Source organism: Petromyzon marinus, chromosome 16 (assembly GCF_048934315.1).
Source record: "Petromyzon marinus isolate PM22_M1 ecotype Great Lakes invasive population chromosome 16, UKy_Petmar_22M1.pri1.0, whole genome shotgun sequence".
Lineage (NCBI taxonomy): Eukaryota > Metazoa > Chordata > Hyperoartia > Petromyzontiformes > Petromyzontidae > Petromyzon > Petromyzon marinus.
The window spans coordinates 7,218,616-7,244,152 of NC_133682.1; the positions used below are offsets into that span (position 1 = coordinate 7,218,616).

At 48.3% G+C, this 25,537-nt stretch overlaps 1 protein-coding gene across 6 annotated transcripts in view; it reads left to right on the forward strand.

Annotated features, from left to right (window-relative positions):
• The window catches only part of NBEA (neurobeachin), a 288,718-nt gene that overhangs the window by 51,138 nt on the left and 212,043 nt on the right, over positions 1–25,537 (forward strand). For 5 of the 6 annotated variants that reach the window (XM_076067457.1, XM_076067460.1, XM_076067458.1 and 2 more), the window contains exons 27-29: positions 418–519; positions 5,375–5,576; positions 15,959–16,253. In XM_076067457.1, coding sequence (XP_075923572.1) covers positions 418–519; positions 5,375–5,576; positions 15,959–16,253 — 599 coding nt within the window. The remainder of the gene's footprint in view (positions 1–417; positions 520–5,374; positions 5,577–15,958; positions 16,254–25,537) is intronic. The other variant, XM_076067459.1, reaches the window with a different exon arrangement.

The window sequence follows — 25,537 nt, forward strand, 5'->3', positions numbered from 1 at the left end:
TTCCCGCATAGTCCTGCGGTGCATCAATTCGTAGAGCACCGAATAGACGAGCTGATTTCATCGCTGCATCTCCGTGGAGTTCGTTCTCTTGGACAAGTTAGTCTCAACTAACTTGCCGTTAGTCTTATCCACTGGCCGCTAACCTTTCTAGTGACCGTGTTCTATCAAGGCCCTCAACGTAACCTCTCTCTCACCTGCTATTTCATCATCCACGTGTGCGCGTTGTGTGCGCCTGTTGACCGATCGGTGGCGTAGCTGCATGCGGTGTGTTGGTGGGGTCACGTTCAAGCATGCATGTGAGCTTGTGTGCGTGCGTGCGTTCGTGTGTTTTCGTGCGTTTGTGCATGTGTTTGCGTGCCGTGTGTTTGCGTGCGTGCCGTGTGTTTACGTGCGTGTGTTTGTGCGTGCGTGCGGCAGGGTGCGGCGGAGCCCCCCCCCACGGTGCCGGCACGGGACCCCGAGCGGCTCCTGCAGCCCATGGACGTTCACCGCCTACGGGCAGTTGTGTTCAGGGACGTGGTGAGTAATGTGGTGGAGCGCCGCGGTGGCTAGGAGATGTTAACTTCCTTGCCTGCTATACCGGAGACCATGGGTTCTCTTCCGACCCTGATGCCTGCTGTATATTTGGAGTTTGCATGTTCTCCCCGTGGTTGTCTGGATTTATCTCCGGGTCCTCCGGTTTTTTCCTCCACATTTAGAAGTCTCCGCACGATAAGCCACTTCGTTGAGATATCATTTGTCGCCAGGTCTCTTCTGATAAAGAGCTATAGTGCTCAATGGGCCTTACCTGGTACGATAAAAAAAAGTTTAGTTTAAAGTAGCCGATGCCCACGCTATCGTTATTGCCCCTGCAGCGGGGGTCGAGCGGTGGTGCTGTGGTTAGCGTGCCGCGCTCGAAGTCTGGTGACGACAGTTTGATTCCCCGTCACGTCTTAACATCAGTGGCTTGTGATATCCGAACCGATCCTGGACACTCGGTGTCTTTCAACACTTCGCACTGACCGGGTGTGCTGAAGTTATGGTCACTCAACCTTCACGACCGACACGGCATGGGGAGACCTTCATCCAACAGTGGATAGGCGAGCTGTAAATTAAATTATTTTAATTATTATAGTGCCCTGGTTACAGCCCATTGCTTGCAATTGGACGGTTGCGAGTTCACAAATTTAATTTGTGGTCGAATAAGCACTTCACACCTCCGGCGGTGATTAAAATAGGTCCCACATTGTGAAGAGTCAAAAGTGGTAGTTCTGTCATTAAACCTGTTCCTGCCATAGGAATGTGGAATTTGCACCACCGCGGCTCATCTCTGTAAACAGAAGACGAGCGTTACCCCTCGCTCCCGAACAGAAAACCACTTTGTCTTTTAGCTTTCATATCGATTGCTATTGTCAGTGGCAGCAGTAGTTTTATTTTATTACTGTTCCTGTCATATTGACATCGCTAGTTTATTCATTGCCCCGTTTTACCTGTATTACTTTTATGGTTATTACATGCCCTGCCTGTAGTCGTATTATTATTATCATCGTCGTGGCTATTATTGATGGTGTTGCTGTTCATTGTGTGTGTCCTCCCCCCCCCCCGTCTCACCCCCCCCATCACTGCGCTGCCCGTGAAGCCATCCTTCGCCGCGGGAGGGGTTCTCTCTGATTTGATGCTTTAATACAAAGCCGTTCCTCTCCTCCCCGGGGCCGCAGCAGCCCTCTGGCGCTTACGTGTTAATTACATTACGGTGCGAGGAGCGGGCGAGTGTGAATTGAGATTTCCTTTGGAACACTCGGAGCCTCGAGGCAGCCGCCATGGCTCATAGGCAGCTGCACCCCGCCCCACGGCCTGGCTTTAATTTTACCGCGTGGAATATGAAGACGGGTAGTTCGATGGGAAACCCAGACGTCAGATAAAATATGTGTGCATCTGTGCAACTACGTCGTGTACCGGGCCATTTCGAGTCAATAATAACAACAAAAATTTAGAGTAATTTGCCAAGACCTCCCCATGTCGTGTCGAGGAGGTATGACCCATACTTCACCATGCTTTGTGCGGTGTGAGTTGGTGGAGGGGGAACCAGAACTGGTTCAGATAATACCACTAATGTTAGCCATAGCAAGGAATTGAACTCGGTTCCTGGCTCCATGGTGCTGTGCGTTTACCAACGCCCCATCCCTAGTTTTAGATTTTTTTTTTATTAATTGGTATTTTATTTGAAAATATGTTTTTACTCTGGTGCTCCAGGTTCTATTTATAAGCCTTGCCTAAATCCGCCTTGAGTATCTCATGACTCGTCCTCAAGTGAGTATTGGTACTGTGCCTAGTACCGGTGCCTCAACATCTGGACAGGTTGCTTGGCCATGAGTTATGATGGCTTCACCGTTATACGTGTGAATCACGCCAATGGGCCTGATGAGGTGCTTTCTTGCCACCCTTGACATTCTGTGAGGCTGACCAGGCGATGTCGTGTTTTACCTGTGTGTTGTAACGAGGCATTTGTTTCAACAATTAAAACCGATTCTCTCGCTCAAGATATACGTACATCGATTCGCCCATGTTGGATTTGGTTATTTTTGAATGTGCAAATTATATGTAAATCATATGTTAATTTGATACAACGAAAGAAACAAAATGAGAAACGATACAAACAATGGGAAATAAGGAGACAAAAGAGAATACATTTTTTAATTGAATCTTGACCCTGAATTGTGAAAATTCATTGAATATCTGGCAGGTAAATCATTACACGCTTAATACATAATACCAAATCTCAAAAAAAAAATTCATACACGCCATGTATTTTATGCACGTAATTTTCATATACAATTTGAAGAACTATTGAGACCCAACGCCATAACCAACGATTTAATTTTTAAGTGAAAACCTTCTGGCCTGGATTTTTTATATTGTACAGCATTTAAAATGTGAATGTGGTAGGGGTGTTGTTTTTTTTCCTACGTAATACCAGCAGATGGACAAGGTAATTTCCCACAGTCCTCCACGTTAATTTTTCAAACAATCCGGGCCAATTGTACGGTGTTGTGTTTAATTTTGCCTGGAGGGAGACAAAGCTGAAAAGACGCTGATCAGTTTTCCATCTGCTCCCAACATGTGTTCCAAGCGTTCGGCAAGATTAAATGATTAAAAGCAAACTAAATGGCTCGCCCCTATAATAAACGTTAAAGCCGCGCCGCGTCTAGGGCAGCGTACACACACGAACGAACAAACGCACGCATGCGCGCGTACATGCGCACGTACAATTTCTGCTCCTCATTCTCGGCTTAACGCGCCGGCAAAGCCGATGAACGATGCCGCAGCCCCCGCAAACATAAAATTAAAAACGCGGAAAAGACAGACAGCGATTCTCGCGATTCGACTCGCTTCTTTACACGCCCGCGCATTTACATAATCCCGCTTGGTTCCGGCCGTCGCGCCCTCTTGATCGACAATGGGGAAGCGCTCCGGCGGGTCTGGTCTCCGTTGCGCGTTCTCCGCAGATCGCTTTAAAATATTTATTTTAGCCCAAGGCCGGCGAACGGCGGCGGCGGCGGCGGCGGCAGAGGAGGAGGAGGACCTGGGTGGGCCGACCCCGAACGAATTGAGCCGTGCGCGCGCGTCTGCCGCACCTCAGGTGGCGCTGGGCGAAGCCCCCCCCCCCCGCCTCGTCGCTCCTCTCGACCCCTGACCCCCACCAGCCGGCTCCGTCGTTTTTAAGAGAAACTGTTTAAATGCCACGGGGAGAGTCGGTGGACGGGGGGGCGGGGGGGTTAGGGAGTCTTGGGGGAGGTTATGATTGCTGTATGATTGTCACGTTCATAATGTTTGTGGTTATGTCGAGTTACGGTGCGGTAGGGTGTTGAAGCGATGGACATCTGTTTAGTTGTAGATTGCTCGTTGTTATTGTTGCTGTTGATTGTTTGTTTTGTGGAGATGTTTAAAGACAATTTAAACGATATTTCGATCCGATGTGGAGGAAAATGAGCCGACTCGCAGTAACTTGAGCCGACTGCTACCAAGCCCAACATCTCATCCTCGATATTGATCATTTACAAAATAATTTCTACAGTATATATGCGACAGCTTTGGCGAAGCCTTCATGCAGCAAAGGATAGGGCATAGCTGCTGATGACACTATGTTTGCTTAGTTCATACTTTGCCCTATTATGAAACACACCCACCCTATCCCTAATGATAATTTAACCTATATTGGGAGATTCCTCAGTACTTTTCCACTGCAGTGTATGAAGAAGTATGACCTGACACAAGTTAAAGTGTTAATGGAACTGTCATTTGGTGATCTCTGTCCAATTGTCACCTGTGAGATTTCCCAGCCACATGGGTCCTCGGTGGTACCTTAGATTTTATCGTCAACCCAGACACCGCTCCATTCATTTCCCCGAGGTGTACCTTGAAAAGAGACTCCGATCCTGATTCATGAGCTGTCAAGGGGGGCTTTATTTCCACAAATTTTCCGTGTCAAAAATTTGCAAAAGCAATGGCCAATTTTGCAAATTTGGCCATTATGGTCTCATCATCATCATCAGCAGCCATGATCTGTCTACTGCTGGATAAAGGTCTCTCCAAGCTGCCGCCGTCTCTCACGCAAAGTTGCATTGCATCGAGTCCCCTGCTGCTGTACACGAGCCAATTGCATCGCTTTGTCTCCGCGGTGGCGGTCTTTCTTTGGCACGTTCCCCTGGGCTGCTGTTCCGTCGTCTAGTCGCGACCACTGGCCGTCATCTTTTTTAAGCGACGTGTCCTGCCCGAGACCACTTTCTTAAATCTGTCCAATCTGTCCAATCTACGTGCGGAATTCTTAAGTCAACATCGTGTCCCATTTCTCTTTCTCGGTGTAATTCCGAGCATACATCTTCACCCCATGCTTCTTTGCACACTTGTTATAGCTTTTGTAACATTTTTTTATCCATATACCCGTATCAGGTAACAAACTCATTGAAGACTTATCAGCTTTAGGCACATTGCTATGTTGCTTTTCATTGTCAAGTTTAGTATTTTTCAAAAGCACTCCGTCCTGCTGTCGCTCGTCTCTTTATTTAATCGTTTTGACTTCGATCCCGCACCTTGGACGAGCACAGTTGGCAATGTACAGTGCGAAAGGAGTTCAACATACATGCTTACGATTAAGATCCGCCTTCAATAACTGTCCCAGGTAGACATGCTCCGCTATATTTTCCGTTTGGGTTTCTCTGACCACGTGATCACCTGATCAAAACAACATTCCCCATGACTACAACAACAACGACGACGACGACAATTCTTTGTTGGTTGTTGCTACCGGGTCTGAGGTTTCGCACGAGATTTTTGGATGAGGCTTCAATTCTGATTTAACGCTACAATGCTCCCCCCCCCCCCCCACCTCCCGCAGGAGGACACGAAGCAGGCTCAGTTCTTAGGCCTCGCTGTCGTCTACTTTATCTCCGTGCTCATGGTCTCCAAGTACCGCGACATCCTGGAGAGCGGGCACGGCGGCCGCATGCGGAGTCTGTCCACGGCATCCCAGGGCGGAGGCGCGAAGCCTGTGGAAGCCAAACCCGCGGCGACGGGCTCCGTGCGCAGGGACAACAACGGTGAGTGGCCTAAATTTCGATTTAAAGCTTTCGTGACTGCAAAGATTCATCTTCTTTGGTTCTTTCGGTAAGGTCACGTAGAATGAGAATGAAATTATTTTATTCTCATTCCACGTGACCTTACCGAAAGAACCAAAGAAGGTGAGTGGCCTGTCGCGCCGCCGGCCTTGGCGGCGACCCGGCAGAAGTCGCGCCTTTTTACCGTGCATGTGCGTGTGTTTGAATACCATTAAAAGATAATAGTTAATAAGAAGGACGTCTTTGTCAATCCACTGCTGGATGATGGCCTCGCTATGCTATGTAAGTGATGGTTAGTGGTTTGAAGATACTTCATCACGCTGGTCCGATGTGTTTTGGTGGAGGAGGAGCATAGACGTGAGACTATATACGTACAATGCAGCGATGGAGTTTGCTTCACTGCCCTTTGCATTAGCCACAAAGTGTTTATGATATTTTTTACAGCCCTTTGTCAAACTCTACTGATGGGTGAAGGCCTCTATACTCTGCAGCTGGATGAAGCTGTGTCGGTCAGGGAGGGTGTTTCAACTCGCATCATCACGCTTGGCATTGTGGGTTGATAAAGGGAGAGGGGAAGTCCAGGGACAGCTTCGGATAACAATTGCCACTGATGTTGATCATGGCTGGGAATCTAACTCGGTTCTCAGAGTTCACAGTGCACAATACTAACCATTGTGCCATTGCTCTGCCATAGTTAATAATAATAACAACTGTTATTTCATTGCTTATCCGGGAATCTATCAAACATCTCTTTTTAGGAAGGACCCTGATTCTATTCTTATGGACAGTCTCTAAAATGTATTTTGCATTTGGAAGGGAACTAAAGTACCTGGATGAAAGCAAATAATTTGAGGGGGAAACAAGACCTAAAATAAAGCTCAAAATTCCACTCCGACTATAAATGTCACCACCACTCATATTCAGGAAAATCTTAAAAGTAGCAAATCATTATACTTAGATCAAACAAAGATATCACTGCCTCTTTCCCTTCACAGACTGTCCCTTACCTGAGGCCTCAGTCTCAGGTTAGACTGTTACAGCTTTAGCTCGGCTTCTGGTCTTCGGCTATAGTTGAGCTCTCTCGTTCTTAAAAAAAAAATCCACATTTATTGACCGTAAACTTATCGATGGTTATCAACGATGGAGGAATTCTTGAGTGAAGCGAGAGCAGTTGTCTAGGCCCCAACCTCCAATTGATGCCACGTACAAAGCATCTCCTAAAAATCGGCGTTGTTGCTTTCAGCTCAGAAATGACTGAATGAGGGCGCCATTGGAGAAATTTCTGTCTGGCCATGGGGGGGGGGGGGCGGTTGAAGCAGTTTTATTGATTCGAGAACTGGGGCAGGTGCCGCAGTGTCTGTCTGCCTTGGAAGTCGTTCATTTTTAAGAGACTTGCTCAGTGCTTTCTCTTTCGTTGTCTGCACCAGAGGGAATCTGTCTTCCCTTAAGCAGACATCCACCAGTCCCGCTCGTAAAAACGAGACGTCCATCCTCAGCTCGAGGGCTCGACTGTGTCGTGATTTTGTTAATTTGGGGGCGGTGGTTCGAGCACTGCGCCGTGAACCCGGGCTGCCTGAGTTTGATTCCCCGTGATGTGGTGGTCGATATTGGAACCGGTTAAGGGCCACCACCTCCTTCCCCTGTTCACAAATCCATACTGATCAGCACGGTGAAGTTCAGTCATACGACCCTCGTAACCGACTTGTGGTATGGAGACCTTAATCCAGCAGTGGATTGACAAAGGGCAAAAACAAGTTGAGTCCAGCTACAATCAAATTTATGTTAGAGACTATATGTCAATCCACGGGTGGTTGAGGGCCCCTCCCTACCTCGTGTTGGTTATGGGGGTTGTTTGACCATACTTCGCCGTGCCGGTCAAAGCGTATTGGCGCCGGGGAGACCCAGGACCGATTCAGATATCACTCGGCACCGCTGGTTGGACTGGTCGCAGGGTTCATTGTGCAGCATGCGAACAGCGGCCACCGCTCTCATCACCATCGTATAAGAATGAAATCGCTCCAGGGCCGCTTACAGGTGAAATCGTTCCGTGACCACTGGAGGGCAGCGGAGACCGCGGCTGTGAAGCTGCGAATGCCCCCACTGGAACGGTGCCGTGCGCCGTCGCCCATGGGGTGAACGGTGCTGACGGAGCGCCTCGCGCATCGCCCCCCCCCCCTCGCGCATCGCCCCCCCCCCCCTCGCGCATCGCCCCCCCCCCCTCGCGCATCGCCCCCCCTCCCTAGCGCATCGCTCCCCCCCCTCGCGCATCGCCCCCCCCCCCCTCGCGCATCGCCCCGCCCCCTCCGCCCCCTCCGCCCCACCTTGCGTTTCACTTGGACGTTTTGTTTGCTTGGAATTGTGATTTCGTCTCCCCCCACCCTCGTTATTGTTAAATAGTTTTTTTCCCCCCATTTATGCACGGGTGTCTTTAAAGCAGTTATACCGCTGTAGGTTTAATTCGAGAAACCTTACTTTTTGATTCGAAAGATGATTGTGCAGTTATGACAATAAAGTTAAACGGAGCGGGTGAGATTGATAGTCGTAACGTGAAGGAGCTTGCATTCAAGCTTTTTGGTGAGTGAAGTATTAAGGGATTATAAGAAATATATACAAATAAACATTATTCAAAGGTGATGAATGCATTCTGAACAGATCCAATCTATGTGTACAGTGGGGACTTATATAGGGTCTTATATAGCTTCTCAATGCACCTGAATCTCACGAAACTGTACAAAAATGGTGGATATATTTGCTCCATGCTCTGGTTCTTTCGGTAAAGTCATGTAGGTATAAAATATAATAAATCACGACGTTTCGATTGCAACACAAGCGGTCGTCCTCGGCCGGAAAAAATATAATCCAGCAGTGGAACTGCTGAATGTGACTTTACCGAAAGAACCAAAGAGTATGGATTCCTGCAGTTACGAAAGCTTCAAATCAAGATTATATTTACTCTGTTGCGATAAAAAAGCCATTCATAGGCAGAGGAGAACAAGGAAGGCCTTAGAATTGACTTCAAGAGGTACAGGGAGAAGGGACTTTCAGAAAATGGGGGCAGCAGAGGAGAATGATTGACCTCCGACTGATTAAAGGTCGACTGGGGGCTTTGACTGAAGGCCTTGGCTGTTAAAGCAGAGTGCATGGAGGGGGGAATAGAGCGAGAGGAGAAGTAGGAGAGTGTGTGGTGGAGGGGAGTAGAGTGACATTAGAAGGGAAAAGGTAGGAGAGTGCACGGAGAGGACTGGAGTGAGATGAGGAGGGGGAGAGGCAGGACGATTCAAGCACAGATGGCGAGGGGAAGGGACTTCCAGACAATGGGGACAGCACAGGAGAATGGAGTGAGATTTTTAGCGCACGCACGGCAAATTGTTTCAGAGCCAGGGGCAGCCGTGATACGTACTGTGTACGTTCCGAACGTTCATTCAGAACGCGGGCCGCGGTGCACACGCAGCTGTTCAAGTTCGGGACCCGGGCCGTGGCCACCTGCCTGCGCTCCGCCCGCCCGCCCTCCGTCACGCGCCATCATCGCCGGACACAAAAACCCAAATCGATTTGTCCCGGTCGACGGGTCTTGTGGCACCGTGAGTGACCAGGTCTCCCGGACCATCAATAACGCCTCTAAGTGGGCAGCGGCAGAGTCCGACCGTCCCAGAAGCCATCGCCACTGCCACCGGCCCACCCCCGCCGATGCATTAAGCAACAATATATGGTGGGGGTTTAAAGAGAGTCAGTCCGGGGTGCCGTGCTATTACACAGGAAGCTGTGCATCAGCCGACTTGCCCCCTTTCCATCGGCTCTTGAAATGATGAATAGTATTAATTTCGTCTTTCTTTCGTGGGTGCGCATCGCTTAAAAGTGGTTTTAAAATCATCTTGTTTTACGAGTCTCTCAAAACGTTGGTGCTTCAGCTGAAAATATGTTACAATCTCGAGTCATATCCTAATGGACCCGTCATTACGATCTCATTTGCACAATAGACGAGTCTTCTGAACACAATTATTCCAGGGTCCCACCAGTGTAAAGTGCAGTCTGCCATATGCTTCGGCAACTCCACACATCTCCCTGCCCTCTTGCTCTGCCCTGAAGAAGGGCCATTGGCAGACACATCAGCCTACTATATATTTTTTCTGTTTATAACGCAGTGTGATGTTTTTAATTCGTAAGGGTTTTTTTTTTAGTTCTTAAAGTACGCTACGTCTAATAGTTTCCAGCTCCTTGTCAATAGACTGCTGAATGAACACCATCTTAGTCATTGCTGTTATTTGACCATACTTCACACTTGTCAATGCAGGTTAGTTGAAGGGGGATTGCCAAGGACCAGCACATATTTCACTCGGCACTGATGTTAGCCATGGCCGGGAATCAAACTCAGATTGCCTGGTACACAGTCCAACGTCACTGTGCAACCACATTCCCCAGAGATTACAATATAAATTAGTTGGAGAGCACCCAATTTCAATACATCCTTCTCTCACACATATCGTCCACATCTCATATGCATCACTCCCGGTGAATATTAACACGCAGCACAAGAGGCCCAAATGAAACGCGACACGACTGCGGATGCCCTGCCCAACGCCGAGATGTGAAGTGGTCCCAGTGCTCAGCCCCTCGGAGCCGGCCATGCCACCGGTGGGGTCCATGGCGGAGTGGTGAAGGGGGTGAAGGAGTGTTGCCTTGCGCTTTCTCATCTGCAATCAATTACCAACTGCAAAAGCTGGGAGCAGTTGTTACGGGTACTTTGGACAGGCGAGGTCCTGACCTGCGCCTAGCACTTGTGATGTTGTGGGGGGGGGAGGGGTAGTGGGAGCTGGGGGGGGGGGGGGATGGGAAGGTTTGGGGGGTGGGGGGGGGGTTGGTGAAGTGGGGGTGCTGTCTGGTTTGTCTGGATGTGCTGCTGCTTTGGAGTCATGAAGGCTGATATTAATGTCATATGTCACTTAGCGTGAGCTGCCAAGCCAGCAGCAATTTATAGGCGGCCGAGGTGTGTTTTATTTGAAACTGGTAGTTTTGTGGAATGTAAGAACTTGTTTAATGGTGCAGAGCGAGCGAGGTTTGTGGGCGGAGAGGTGGGGGGGGAAGTGGGGGTGCAGAGCGGCGATGAGGTGAAGACGGAGAAAAGGAGCAAGGGTTGTGCTTTCCCCGGGAGTTGATGCCGTGGCTTCAAATCGGAGTTTATCGATTTCTAAATTAAATGCATCTTTAATAGTGGCGTATCAAACAGTTGACGGATGGCGGAGCAGCGTATTGCTGTGCTGGATGGCGATTTGCGTTTGTGATGTAATTCGACACTAAAATATCTCGCGATGAAAGGTGAATCGCATTATACGTTGTCCTGTGTTGCGACTCATCCTCCCGCAGTGGCTGCCCACGCTGTTCACGTTATCTCGCTGCGTAATTCTTCGTCACCACGGGGCCGATGCCAGCACGCTGCACCAGGCTTTAATTTTAGGCCGAGTCTATCTGGGGAAAGCACAACGTTTTTAGAAAACAAAATCTGAGCAGATTAACTGCCGCGCAAGGTACCGCCTGGTCACTTAGAGGCATGTAACAAAAAGGTGCCTTTTTTTTTCCTCCCCGGGGAAATTATCAAGAGAAGATTGCGTTATCAAACTGAGAGTGGTCATCATTCCTGAGCAAAATCTGTTAAAAGTCCAATCCTTCTGTGGTTCCTTTGCACGTTTAAAAAAAAAACACTTCAAAGCGGAAGCGGCCACGCTGCTGCTGCTGGTGGTGGCGGCGGTCGAGGCAGCTCAGCCTCTGGTTGCATGCAGCTCCGCTGCCCTGCCCTCGTGCCCTCGCTCTTGCTCCTTTAACAGTCCGGTGCAAAGGTTATCCTAGCAGGATGATGTGTGTGTCTCTGCCTCGAGAGCCGAGCCCTTCGGCGACGCGAGCCTCCGTGCGTCCGCCTTCGTGTGCGGGCGCCGCGCCGAGCGTTGCCTGCCCGTCCGCTGGGTGCCCGTGCGATTGGAGACTGCGTGACGGATTGTCGGGGTGGGTTTAGATGTTTGTGGGTGAATGCTATGAGGTGTGTAATGATTCCCCGCCGTCTCTGCCTCTACTCGCCACCCTTCCTGTAGAGATGTGGATGATTTTAGATAATTGTGGGGTTGTGATTTAGTTTGAGAACTGTCTCCTTTTTTATTTAAAGTTTTCGTGACTGCAGGGATTCATATTCTTGGTTCTTTCGGTAAAGTCACGTAGAAGGGAAACAATAAAATGATAAAAATATAAAACAATAACATTCTCACGACGTTTCGACTGCAACACAAGCAATCATCATCAGGTGTGAAAACCACAACAAGAAAATTTGAAAAAAGTGGCGGTTATTTTTAACGTTAGCACCACGGAGAGCGATTTGACAGTTTGTTCATATGGAAGAGTCCATATATGTTCGGAAAAGAGGAGGGGGGAGATGAAAAATAATGGATGCGGTCTGAGAGCCACCTTAAGCGTCATCAATCAATTAAGACCCGAAATGGTTTATCAAATCCTTCCAATTATTTCTAAGCCAGAATCCATCATCTCGGTTGAAATTGTCTCTGTGTTTGTATATGTGGATAGCCTCATGAACGAATCTCTCATGGTAGCCAGATGGCGTGAACACAAAGCAGACCTGAAACACGGTAGGACCAACACCTCGGCCGTGGAAGATCACTGTTATAATTCAGTAGGCTCACATGACATTGACTTCTCCAAGACAGAGGTTCTTTGCAAACCATCTGGCTACCATGAGAGATTCGTTCATGAGGCCATCCACATATACAAACACAGAGACAATTTCAACCGAGAAGATGGATTCTGGCTTAGCAATCATTGGAAGGATTTGATAAACCATTTCGGGTCTTAATTGATTGATCACGCTTAAGGTGGCTTTCAGACCGCATACATTATTTTTCGTCTCCCCCCTCCCCTTTTCCGAACATAGATGTACTCTTCCATCTTAACAAACTGTCAAATCTCTCTCCGTGGTGCTAACGTTAAAAATATCCGCCACTTTTTTCAAATTTTCTTGTTGTGGTTTTCACACCTGATGATGATTGCTTGTGTTGCAGTCGAAACGTTGTGAGAATTTTATTGTTTTATATTTTTATTATTTTATTGTTTCCCTTCTACGTGGTGACTTTACCGAAAGAACCAAGAATATAACTGTCTCCTTGTTCCGACTCGTTTGCATCGTTTTGCTTGCTGCATTTGCTTAATGCAACATTAGCATAGCGTGTACTTGTGATGGATGTAAATTTAAAATGACCTTTTTTAAGATATGCATTTAGATTAATTAATCATTTAATGAGAGCATAAGAATCGATTCTAATCGATCAATTGCTGCGTCATTCCAGGCCGAGTAGGCTTCATCGCCGAGCAATTAGAGTTCTGGGATATGCCACTGGTAGCAGGGCAGGGAAGAGTTGAGAGAAACAACAGGGAGGAGTGTAGAGTTGGAGGTGGATGTGAGGACTTTGGATGTGCCGAGGGGAGAGGCACAGAATAGAAGCAGATGGAGGAATGAAATCGGAGCAGTTGATCCCGAGGAATATGGAACTCTTTGGCTTCAGAGAGGAAAAAGATCACAGGCCCAGTGAATATAATTGATGAAGACTGCTTGGTGGTAGCATAATAATTAATTATTGATTGTTCATTTTCAGCAAGTAACGAAGATAGTAATGATACTTTTTTTTATAAATTAAAGTTTAACGTGAAATTCTACGAGTAAGTGACATGACCCATTCAATACGTAGTGATTTAGATTGTATATATTCTTTATAATCGTAATTTTCTTTGTAACCAGGTTAGAGCCCATGAATACGAAGTCTCTTTATAAAATGAGACCTGAGTTCCAAGCAAGTTATTAATGCTGTACACATTGTGTGTGTGTGTGTATATGTGTACAATATGTATACATTCCTTACCAGAATTTGATGTAATGGGGAATGAAAATATTCCAAACGTCGCAGTGTTCATTATATTGTGTTATTTAATAAGCTGACTCTAACCTTGTATTAAAATTGTATTTTAATCAAAATGCAAGCTGTACGTTGTCAGGAATTATTAAACACTTAGCTCTGCCCTTCAAAATCTTATACGCATCGCCGCATTACCGAAATTGACATTATGGACCCATAAACCATTCGTAAAATTAAATACCTTCATATAGCTCATACAGTGAGGGAAAAAGGTATTTGATCCCCTGCTGATTTTGTACGTTTGCCCACTGACAAATAAATTATCAGTCTATAATTTTAATGGTAGGTTTATTTGAACAGTGAGAGACAGAATAACAACAAAAAAATCCGGAAAAACGCATGTCAAAAATGTTATAAATTGATTTGCATTTTAATGAGGGAAATAAGTATTTGACCCCTCTGCAAAACATGACTTAGTACTTGGTGGCAAAACCCTTGTTGGCAATCACAGAGGTCAGACGTTTCTTGTAGTTGGCCACCAGGTTTGCACACATCTCAGGAGGGATTTTGTCCCACTCCTCTTTGCAGATCTACTCCAAGTCATTAAGGTTTCGAGGCTGACGTTTGGCAACTCTAACCTTCAGCTCCGTCCACAGATTTTCTATGGGATTAAGGTTCGGAACTTAGCTAGGCCACTCCAGGACCTTAATGTGCTTCTTCTTGAGCCACTCCTTTGTTGCCATAGCCATGTGTTTTGGGTCATTGTCCTGGTGGAATACCCATCCACGACCCATTTTCAATGCCCTGGCTGAGGGAAGGAGGTTCTCACCCAAGATTTGACGGTACATGGCCCCGTCCATCGTCCCTTTGATGCGGTGAAGTTGTCCTGTCCCCTGAGCAGAAAAACACCCCCAAAGCATGTTTCCACCTCCATGTTTGACGGTGGGGATGGTGTTCTTGGGGTCATAGGCAGCATTCCTCCTCCAAACACTGCAAGTTGAGTTGATGCCAAAGAGCTCCATTTTGGTCTCATCTGACCACAACACTTTCACCCAAGTTGTCCTCTGAATCATTCAGATGTTCATTGGCAAACTTCAGACGGGCATGTATATGTGCTTTCTTGAGCAGGGGGACCTTGCAGGCGCTGCAGGATTTCAGTCCTTCACGGCGTAGTGTGTTACCAATTGTTTTCTTGGTGACTATGGTCCCAGCTGTCTTGAGATCATTGACAAGATCCTCCAGTGTAGTTCTGGGCTGATTCCTTACCGTTCTCATGATCATTTTGACTCCACGAGATGAGATCTTGCATGGAGCCCCAGGCTGAGTGAGATTGAGAGTTCTTTTGTGTTTCTTCCATTTGCGAATAATCGCACCAACTGTTGTCACCTTCTCACCAAGCTGCTTGGCAATGGTCTTGTAGCCCATTCCAGCCTTGTGTAGGTCTACAATCTTGTCCCTGACATCCTTGGAGAGCTCTTTGGTTTTGGCCATGGTGGAGAGTTTGGAATCTGATTGATTGATTGTTTCTGTGGACAGGTGTCTTTTATACAGGTAACGAGCTGAGATTAGGAGCACACCTTTAAAGGGAGTGCTCCTAATCTCAGCTTGTTACCTGTATAAAAGACACCTGGGAGCCAGAAATCTTTCTGATTGAGAGGGGGTCAAATACTTATTTCCCTCATTAGAATGCAAATCAATTTATAACATTTTTGACATGCGTTTTTCTGGATTTTCTTGTTGTTATTCTGTCTCTCACTTCAAATAAACCTACCATTAAAATTATAGACTGATCATTTCTTTGTCAGTGGGCAAACGTACAAAATCAGCAGGGGATCAAATACTTTTTTCCCTCACTGTACATTTAAAGCAACAAAATAATGGCATTACGGGATGTCCAACCGTCCAACCACAGCAAACATAGTGTGTGTGTATCCTGGAGTCACATTTACACGTATGTAAAGGTGTCATAGCAAGGATATATATATCCTTATTTCTCAGAGATTAACTTTGGCGAAGTAAGTACCACCGCACGACTGACTATGGTAAAGGTTGAACGGGGTCATGTAATTTGGTAATCCGATTATTTTGTGCATGTTTCCGTATGAGCTATGTTGTGGCCAGGAGTAGGCAGAAACCAAAAAAATATCTATTATACTGTAGTACGCTCCCGTGTTTATGCCTCCCCCCCTCCCCCCCCACCGTCTTTACGATACCCGCACTGATCGACGTGGTGAAGTATTGTCAAATAACCCCCTTGGCCCATGTGGCTTTGTGATGCCCTCAACCAGCAGCGGACTGACAACAGGGGTGGTGCATTGTGTAGACATCTAAACCCCCTGTTGCTGTTGTGTAGATATATAAACCTCTTGTCATTGCTGCTGTTGTGTAGACCTCTAAACCCACTTGTTGTCGCTGTTGTATAGACATCTAAACTCACTTTTGTCCTCTGCGTTCTTGTAGCTGCAGAGCGAGCAGCGCCGGAACCGGCTGGGGCCGCGAGTTCCGTCGACGGATCACCGAGTGCGGGGCCGGACGCGATGAGCGAGCTGCTCTCCACGCTGTCCACGGAGGTGAAGAGGTCAGACGAGGTGGCGTCCGTGGCGGCCATCAGCATGGTGGAGATCCCGCTGGACAGCACGCCGATGCCCAGCCCGGTCAACGGCGGGAAGCCCTTCCCGCCCGCCTCCCATGACGCTCCTGCGACGGCGGCCGTGGCTTCCCCGTTGGCCCACGGTGCAGAGGCCGACAGCAGCAGGTAATCATTGCCGTCATCGTCGCCGTAATCATCGTCATCTTCGTCATCATCATCGTCATCATATGGTGGGTGATGATTCTGTGGGCTTGTTTGGAGAGACACACAAATGCACGTGCGCCACACACACACACACAGTTAACATAAACATACAAAAAGACAAAGATCCCATGTATAGCCTTTACAGACTTGTGGGGCAAGTGCTTTTAGTGAGCACCTATGAAAGCCGGCATGGTACACGACGGTGTGGGTGGCCGACTTCACGCCCGGCCGATGTTTACACACCCGACCAGGTACTCATATGAGGCTGAATTGGTCTAGAGGAGGTGCAGGACCAGTTAAAATAATCGTCACCGATGTTGGTCATGAGCACGAATCGAACTCATGTTACCGAGTTCGTAGAGTAGCTACACTACCGCTCCCCACAGACAAGCATACACCAAGACACGCGAATAACGTGCACATACACGCACACATAGAATGCCACACACGCATGCACAGACACGCGCACACAGACACACAAGACAAAGATCCACTGCATTGCCTCAACAAACTGTTGAGGCAAGTGCTGTGATCGAGCATCTCTGATGGGCCGCAAGTAACACGAAACGTGCACACGCACGAGTGGAAAGGACACGCAGAGACGCACTCACAGATGCCGATACATTGTGCTCACACCCGACACATAAATGCGTACACACACACACAGAGAAACACACAGACCCACTCGCACACACGCTCGGACTTCCTGGCTGAGTGGCGCACTATGGGACTGCGTGCACGGTGGGGGGGGGGTGGGGGGGGGGTGACGGTCGTGGGAGGTTTACTTGGAGCTCAGGTGCTTCAGGAAGTAGCTGCGGCACCTTGAGGGCCTGCACGCGGATGTGCTCGCTCCGAGACGCCAGCAACTTGAACGCCTCCGTGCTCGCGGGCAAAATGTACACGGAGCGCAAATGCTGTCAGCCACGGTCTCTCTGCTGCTGGATAGAAGCCTACCCAAAGCTGTCACCTGCTCGGGGTCCTTCTAGATCTAGGTTGAACACTAATTTCTTTAATATTGCTTTTTGTGTTTAGTTCGTTGTCCTTTCCCCCTGCACTTCCGATCAGCACGGTTGGCTACGTACGGTGCGAAAGAAGTGCAACATACGTACATACGTCCTCCGATCAGCCGTCTAGCGCCAGGCACGCCAGTGGATGTCATCACTCCATCTCCTCACCGGACGCGCTGTCGTCGGCGCGTTACCTCCCTTGGCTGCTGCTGCTGCTGCTTCGTCATCATTCTTCACCATCATTATTCACATTGCAGGCCAGACTGCCGCCTTCTCTCGTGAGGTCCTTATCGGTCATCGTAATCATTATTAATGCTGTCACAATCAGTCGTTGTCATCATTGCCTTTATCATGCAGCAGTCATCGTCCTGTGCACTGTGGCTGCTGTCATGCATCATTGTTATTTTTCTGACAGCTTCCCTTAAACCTCTGCCATTGTAAGTGCCATCGTCTAAGTCGCAAGAATGGAGCAAGGAATTGGTGGTGCAGTAGTTCTTTATAATGCCCTAAGAAGCCGGTGGTCTGAGTTAGTTTTTTGGCCGCAACGCACTTCATTGATGAGTGATATTTGAACTGGATCTGGGCACACCCCTTCATCAACCTGGACAGACAAGTGTGGTGAGGTATGATCAAACGAGCGACATCGCAAGGGTAGGCAAACCAACATTGGGTTGACCAAATGGCTCTCGGCTGTTATTGAACGGCATGGCTCATTTTATTCTTCATCGGTTTTTATGGGGATAAGTTGCCCACTCTGTGCCGATTTCACGAGTTATATTTCTGAGTGGCATCGAGGGCGCACAGCTCTCGCAGCTGGAAGGTTCCCTCCTTCGTTCCCAGCGTTGAGTGTTCCCTGAAAATCGTCCCTTACGAACCGGTGCGAATTACCCGCTTCGCTCGTTCGCATTGCACGGTACCTCTCCGTCATGCCTTCCTGCGCGGATTTAGAGGCCCGAAGAGCCCCTAAAACAACAACAGCAGCAGCAGCAGCAGAAGCGAGCAACCATTCCAGCGCTGCAGCCGCTCTGTGAGCGTCGCGCAGTCAAAGCTCGACGCCGCGGCGCGGGAACACACGGCCGAGCGTGCCAACGCGGCGCAGCGAGAAGCACCAAATCCGCAGGTGTGAATTTAATGGAATGTACTCGGAGGTTCAACGCAACTTTTGGCGCATTAGCCACGTGTGCGCCGGCGCCGCAGGATGCTGTCGGGCTTCGGGCAGCAGCAGCTGGAGCAGCGGCGGCGGTAGCGGCGGCGGCGGCGTCTCCGCTGGTTGCGCGCGCCGCTCATTGTTGCCTGTGACCGAGGCCTCCCCTTCTCTTGACACCATGGCGTTATATTGATTCATGGCTCGGTAATGCTGTAAAGGTGCATTGCTGTCACTTCGGCTGCGGCGGGTCATATTATTGTACGCCTTGGAAATGCTCCAAGTGTATGTGTTAACAACGTTAAAATCAAGCCGTGACATTAGCCAACGTTCACAGTTCAGGTTTGATTTTCATTTTGTTTTTGAACGGAGTGCCGCGGCTTGCGTCTGCACGCCTGCGTGTACGCATGCATATGTATATACATGCGTGTGGTTTTCTTCTTCCTGGTTCTTTTCTGTTCGCTCCTGGCGAGGCCGAGGGTTTAAAATCTTCGGGGCTTGCGGAGCTCTGCTTTCTGTGGAATGCCCAGTCACAGGCCATCTGGGGACAGGGGGCCCTTAACAGTGGCCAGAGACACCACCCACAATCAACCACACTTCCTTTCATCACATCGTCATGTTACCATGATTGGGCCCACTGCTTCATTAAGACCTGCCAAAGCTGTTGCCATCTCTCACGGTCATACGATGCGACAGTGCATCCAGCTTCTGCACCTGAGCTGATCTCATTGCTCCTTCTCCTCTGTGGATGTTGTCATATCGATTGCCATCCTTCGCCCCTTCTAGTGATGTGTCCTGCCCAAGCCCACTTACTTTTCTGAATAGTCAGCATGACCTGCTTTGATATAACACAATTGCATTTCTCCTATGGTTACTTACAATTTGGGATGAGCATTATATTATTGCAGTGCATTTTTCACTCGTAAATATTTTTTTTCACATAGCCAACTACTGCATTAATTAATAAAGTAATAATGCATCCATACAATTATAGTGCACTATCTTCAGACGTTTTTCCTGTGCGTTGATTGTCTTTGTTATTGAAGCGTATCGTTACAATTACAGTAAAAAAATGAATCTGTTAATATCAAGTTTAACGTACATTCGTAATACGTAGATGTTGAGCAAACGATTGTTTTTGAAACTTGCAGTATTTAGATTGACATTGTAGTGACACCTTCACCTTTTTAATAACGATTACTTCATTAATAATAAAGAAGTAAGCTGCGAAATGAAATGCGCCCGCCAAGTTTCGGCGGCTGCTGCTGCTGCTGTTACTGCCGGCTAAAGGAGCACGGCGCGCTCTGTACGTCTCGCGGTTATTAATAGCGCCGCTCACTTCCAATGAGAAGGCAGATTTCTCGCAGGACGGCGTTTTCGCAAAGATCTAATTTGTCTTTTTTTCCCTCATCGCCGCACCCTGGGGGCCTGCACCCTTGGAGGGTCTGCGGTCAGGGAGGGGTGGGATGAACAGAAGCAGTGGATAGGGAGGGGGGGGACCCTTGGCGCCCACCAAGCTAAACATTACGGAGGGGCGCAAATGATTTCTTTAAACAAAATTGGTCGCTTATTAATTACGTTTTTTTGACCATCGTATGTGGCTTATTACACTCTTAAGCGGTAAGAGGGGGGCCAGCATTCAACAGCAGATTTACCCTAGCCGATGATGAAAAATATAAATGTATAGATAGCAATTATTTATTTACAATTTTACATTGGTTAAAACAAATCTCGAAAATGGTCTATGGCATACAATGGCCGTCTTGAAATCTTGGCAGAGTAACCGCTGCCCCTTTTGCCCCCCCCCCCCCCCCGCCTTGTGTGTGTATCTCTGCTGGGAACGTGATTGGTAAAACGTGGGTGACGGGACTGCGTGGGCTTTAGGAGGTTTGAGACGGTGCCGCGTGACCCAACCGATGTCTCCCCCCCCCCCCCACCCAGCAGCCTCCGCTGGGCAAACGCGCGCGTGGCACGGCAAGCGGCGGCGATGTCAACATCAAGGCCGCTTGCCGCTAATAAAACGTGGCAGCGTCGAGATGAGTCCTGGGCCTGCCGCACCGGAGAGCAACGGGCGACGCTCAAATTACCAGGCTTTTGCATAAAACTATTTCATGGTCTCGGCATCGCCGCCGTTGCCACAAATGGGTTCCCATCGGCCGCCAGCTTAAATGAGTTGTTTTGTGCTGTGCAGAAGGAGTTATTCTCCAGAGCCCTGCGGAATGAGATTGCCTGTCACGCCGCTTTAAAATCTGCCGAGAGCGAGACAGGGGCCCCGTTTTTAACCCTCGCCGCTTGAGCGTGCCGGGAGAGGTAGTGGGCTGGAACGCTTTGCGCAGCGTTGCAGCTCACGACATTCATTCCAAGTCCGCCTCCCCCGGTCCTTTCTTTGGTTACTGATCATTTTCCGCTAATTATTATTGCATTCGTAATTTTGTCGCGTAGCGTCAAGGCTTACCAAGGCGGTGATTGTCATGCAAAATCGCGCAAATAATTATCCGTATTTACGATGTGGTAATCGGCTTTTTTTCTTGCGTTCGTGCAAATTTGTCGCGGGCGGTGTGACCACAGCCGACGTCAATCTCGCGATAAACCTCCATTATTGTTCTAATGAAACAAACGGCCGCCTTAATAATCCAATTAATACCTTCCGCACGCGAATTATTTATTTAATATTCGTTATATTTTTTAAAGAAAGTATTTTCGGCGGCGTGCCTCATTTGCATATTTATTGGTGCAAATTGAACCCCGCCGCGGCTGTTGCTGGTTTCTGCACCGCGAAATTATGCAGACTTCAACAATTACAAGCCAACGAAAATATGCCGCTTTACGTTTAATTCACGGTTTCATCGTCCCATTGCAAATGAATAAGTGAGTCGTTTCATTCTAGTATGGTTTTACCTTTTATCCTACGTCTGCATTAACTCGTACATTTTCACATATGGGAAAAGGGGTTTAGCCCCTCTAACGGATTGACGGCTTGATGTTAATATTGCTCGCGGTACCGCTTGTTCAGAACTGACCGGTGACGCGTACGGAATATAATTTTCGGTCGATAGACGTTCATCCTCGTCGACACATTGAGATCCTCTCGGCCACATTTCCGCGGGGCCGGTGTAATCGAGGGTTAAATCTGCACGCAGCCCTTTTAGATATTACTTGGGTTATAACCGGGGACCCGAGGAAGGAGACTGCGAAGCGATCCCGTGGTGCCATCGTGGCTGCAGCCGCCGACGCTTCTCCGTGAATTGTGTATATCGGCGCTCGATTAATTGATAGCCCTGAGAGGTTTAACGATTAGCCAGTGGCAATTTGCATGAAAATAACTCCGGTTAAATTCCGCACACCCCCCCCTCCACCACCACCCTGGCCCCCCACCAAGTTCACCGCAACTTACATTGCTCACCGAAGGAAAGCGGCATCACTTAAGACACTTGAAGCAACCGACCACAGGAATCGCCAGCTGGCCTGGAGGTTCATCGACCTTTCCCCGGTGCCGTGCTGCAGGCCCTGGGATCTAAATGAGTCTGCCGTCACGCCGAGAGGACGTTGCGTTTCTTGTGCTGTACGATTGCCGTCGACGGGGAACGCTGCGAAGACGTTTCATTTGTGCGTAAACTTTTGATATGATTACCAGCTTTCATTTGCTCAGGTGTGTTTCGAGTAAGCCCCAGGCTCAATGCATATGTGAGCCATTTGTCAATCCATGGCTGGATGAAGGCACCCCCCCCCCCCATGGCTTGTCGGTAATGGGAGTTGATTCACCATATTTATTAACACCACGCTGGTGCAAGCTGTATAGAGCATTGGATTTTCCTTCACCGCCCTCTGCTACGCACAACTCTGACTGTACCTGTCTGCTGTGCATATGACGGCCGCCGATCAAAGCACGGTGCAGTCTCCAACCCCGCGCAGCTTCTGAGCTCTGTCGAGATTGTGTGCATTCCGTTGGAGATTTGGTCATAGGCCTAATGACAATAATAACAACAGTAATAAATGTATATATTCTTGGTTCTTTCGGTAAAGTCACGTAGAAGGGAAACAATAAAATAATGAAAATATAAAACAAAATTCTCACGACGTTTCGACTGCAACACAAGCAATCATCAGGTGTGAAAACCACAGCAAGAACATTTAAATGTATTAACTCTCCAATCGGCGGAGCAACATGGCAAAGGGCGCGTGTAATTATGGATGCCGGATTGCACAGAAGGAGCGAGTAATTTCAGAGGCGAGCCAGTGCAATTACACAGATTCCTCATCTCGGTACGCGGTCTCCGGCAAAATAAACAGCGGCCATTTACTCAGCGCAAGAGCCACGTCAAACGACCACATCCCTGCAGGCTACACGGAGGCCCCACATATAACCGATAATAGCCAGCGCTGTGATGTGCGTGCGTACGTTTGTTTTTAAACTCGCTTGGCGCAGAACCCCGTGGCAAAGCTCAACGTTCTCGTTTTGTTTTTGTTGCAGTCGTTACAAATATTGGTTTTGGAGGAGTTGCTTCGCATGGTTAGGCAGACGCACGTTGTGAGGTTTCGCCCGTGTTGGGGCGATTCCGAACTTGGGTTGCCACCACCTGAGGTGCAAAAAAACTGGAGCATATTGCAGGAAGAAGGGTATCTCATGATATCGGAAGACGGGAGAAGGACACGGAAATGCATTGACTTGAGTTGTGTATTATTGCCCGCAACGCATTGAAACCACGACTTTTAATGTCCCGGTGAAGACGTTACAGATTTTCTAGGATGGTTCAGTGAATAATAGGGTATCCTGGGACGCACCCCACACAGGTGGCAATCCTTTTCTGCTCCGTGATGCTCAACTGAGGTGCATTGCGTAGGGAAAACTTTACAACATTTCGGTGGAATTAAAATTGAAGTGGTGGATGTTGTTGGCTCGGCACCACCATGGCCCGCCTAGAATCCCACTTCCCTAACGAGAGCGCAGATAAAACGTGAAATGTTTGGGCAAAGCAAGAGGATTGTTTTGAAGCATGCTGCTGAAGTTTTTTTTCTTTGGGCACGGGATTTCAATCATTTGAGGTACCTTGAAAAACTGCAAATATCATCGGCATTGATAATATTCATTTTTATATTAGCAGTTTAAGTTAACAACTGGTAGTAATAATAATTTAGAATGAAAGTCACAAAAGCTCATTGTTTGACATGGGCTTTGACTGTATTTCTGCGTGCAGTTATCCCCAACCCCGCTTTAAACGCGTGGCCATTCTTTCAGCTGCTTTAAAAGGATTTCTGGCACGGAAAAAAATAAAACGTCAACGGCAACAACAAATGTGGAATTTAGCTGCCACGAAACAAATCCTTTGAAAAATGACCCACCGACATTTTAAACGTACAGAAAAATCCAAAGGTAAACGTAACAGAATAAACGAGCCGTTCAAATGCCCTCATTTGAATTGGCACCGTCGGATGTATTTGACGCTAATATCCATCCAGGTGGCTCGCACAGGTGGCACATTGCCACCTCAGTGTGCCAGGAGATCTGCACGGCCCTTTCCTTCCAATAGCCAGTTGCACGGTCGGCAGGAGGTGGGGCACAAACCGTGCGCACCATGACCCCGGCTGACATGCAGAGCTTAGCTCATGTGCCAGCACTCTGCGAGTGGCCAGAGGCTCTGGTTGTCAAAACCTGCCGCGCTCGTCCGTCCGCACTCTGACGAGCTGATCGATGAATCCCAAACCCGGGCAATGTGCACGCTTTTCACTTTTTTTTATATTTGTTTACTGGTTATTGTTCTGTGTTTTTTTTCTTTACACTCTTCTCATTTTTCCACTGGCCGCTGTAACTCGCAGCCTGTCATATCGAGCCTTGATAATCCATCTGGGTTTGCGGCTGGACAATAAACCAGCGCGGCGTTCGGTGCAGGCCCTTAAGCCGCCTTGACAGAGGATCGGAGGATCAGCGGCTGACACTGCGTTACTCTTTCCTTTCTAGATTTTTTTTTTTATCCCCGTCTACTTCCCCGTTGGCCAAAACCCCCCTGACAGTCTGCAGGGCCAGATACAGGGGTACTGATAATGCATCGCGTTTGTCATGTCTCCCGCGCCGGCTGCCTTTGAAAAACTTCTCTGCCGGCCACGGCTCTGGACGTGCGCGCGTGTGTCGATGACGAGAGCCGGGTCTTGGCATTTTCCATGGACGTCCGTCCGTCCACATCTTGGGCCGTTCAAGGCCTCCTCCTCCTCCTGGAGTCCAGACGAAACCTCGACACGTGGCATCAATTTCTGAGTTGCAGCGCTGCGAGGGCCCATTTTTACATCCCCCCCCCCCCCATCAGCCGTGGTAATGGGCTTATTTTCTGCCGTAATTTAATCAAATTAATGAGGTGGCAGTGGTGCTTAGGGGTCGCGGCCCGCCGCGGCTGTGTATTTTGGGCACAGCATCAAAAGCATGCCGTTACGGAGAGCGAGTAGGAAGCCCTTGCCGATACGTGGGAGTTACAAACCAAAGACGCCCAACTTCCTGAGGATTGAGCCGTTGGCCTGTGGAACCAGGGACTTTTGGTTCAAGTTGTTGTTGCTAAGGGGAGAAAGACCTGTCAGTCTTTCGGATGAAAGTCAGAAAATATCTGCTCAAACAAGCAGTACGCGTGGCTCCTGCCTCCGTTTAGGCCTTCAGCTTCTGGTAACGATTCCACGTTCACATGGAGAGGTCACTGTCTATCTCGAAGATGACTGTTGCCCGCTCCCTGTGCAGTGGTACCCAGTTTATGGACTCTTGCGGAGATGATGGGCGACATCAGTTCTCGACTTTTCGATTGTGAGTCAAGCCCTCTAATCTCTCAGCACTCTCAATATTGTCTGAGAAAAAAAGATCGACAGAGATTAGTCATATCTATTGCAAATACATACTGAGTGCACATATACACACACACATAAACATTGATTCACGTGTAATGTTTACCATTACACTTTGTATGGAATGTCTCATTGTGTGCACATGCACGCATTCTTTGTGCTAAATTACGTGCGGTGGTACAAAATCAGTTGCACTATCAATAATGAAAACCATACTCTTAGCCGTGTCTGGTGGACTTATCCGAAAGATTTCCTATAAATCTCCCGGTCCCGAG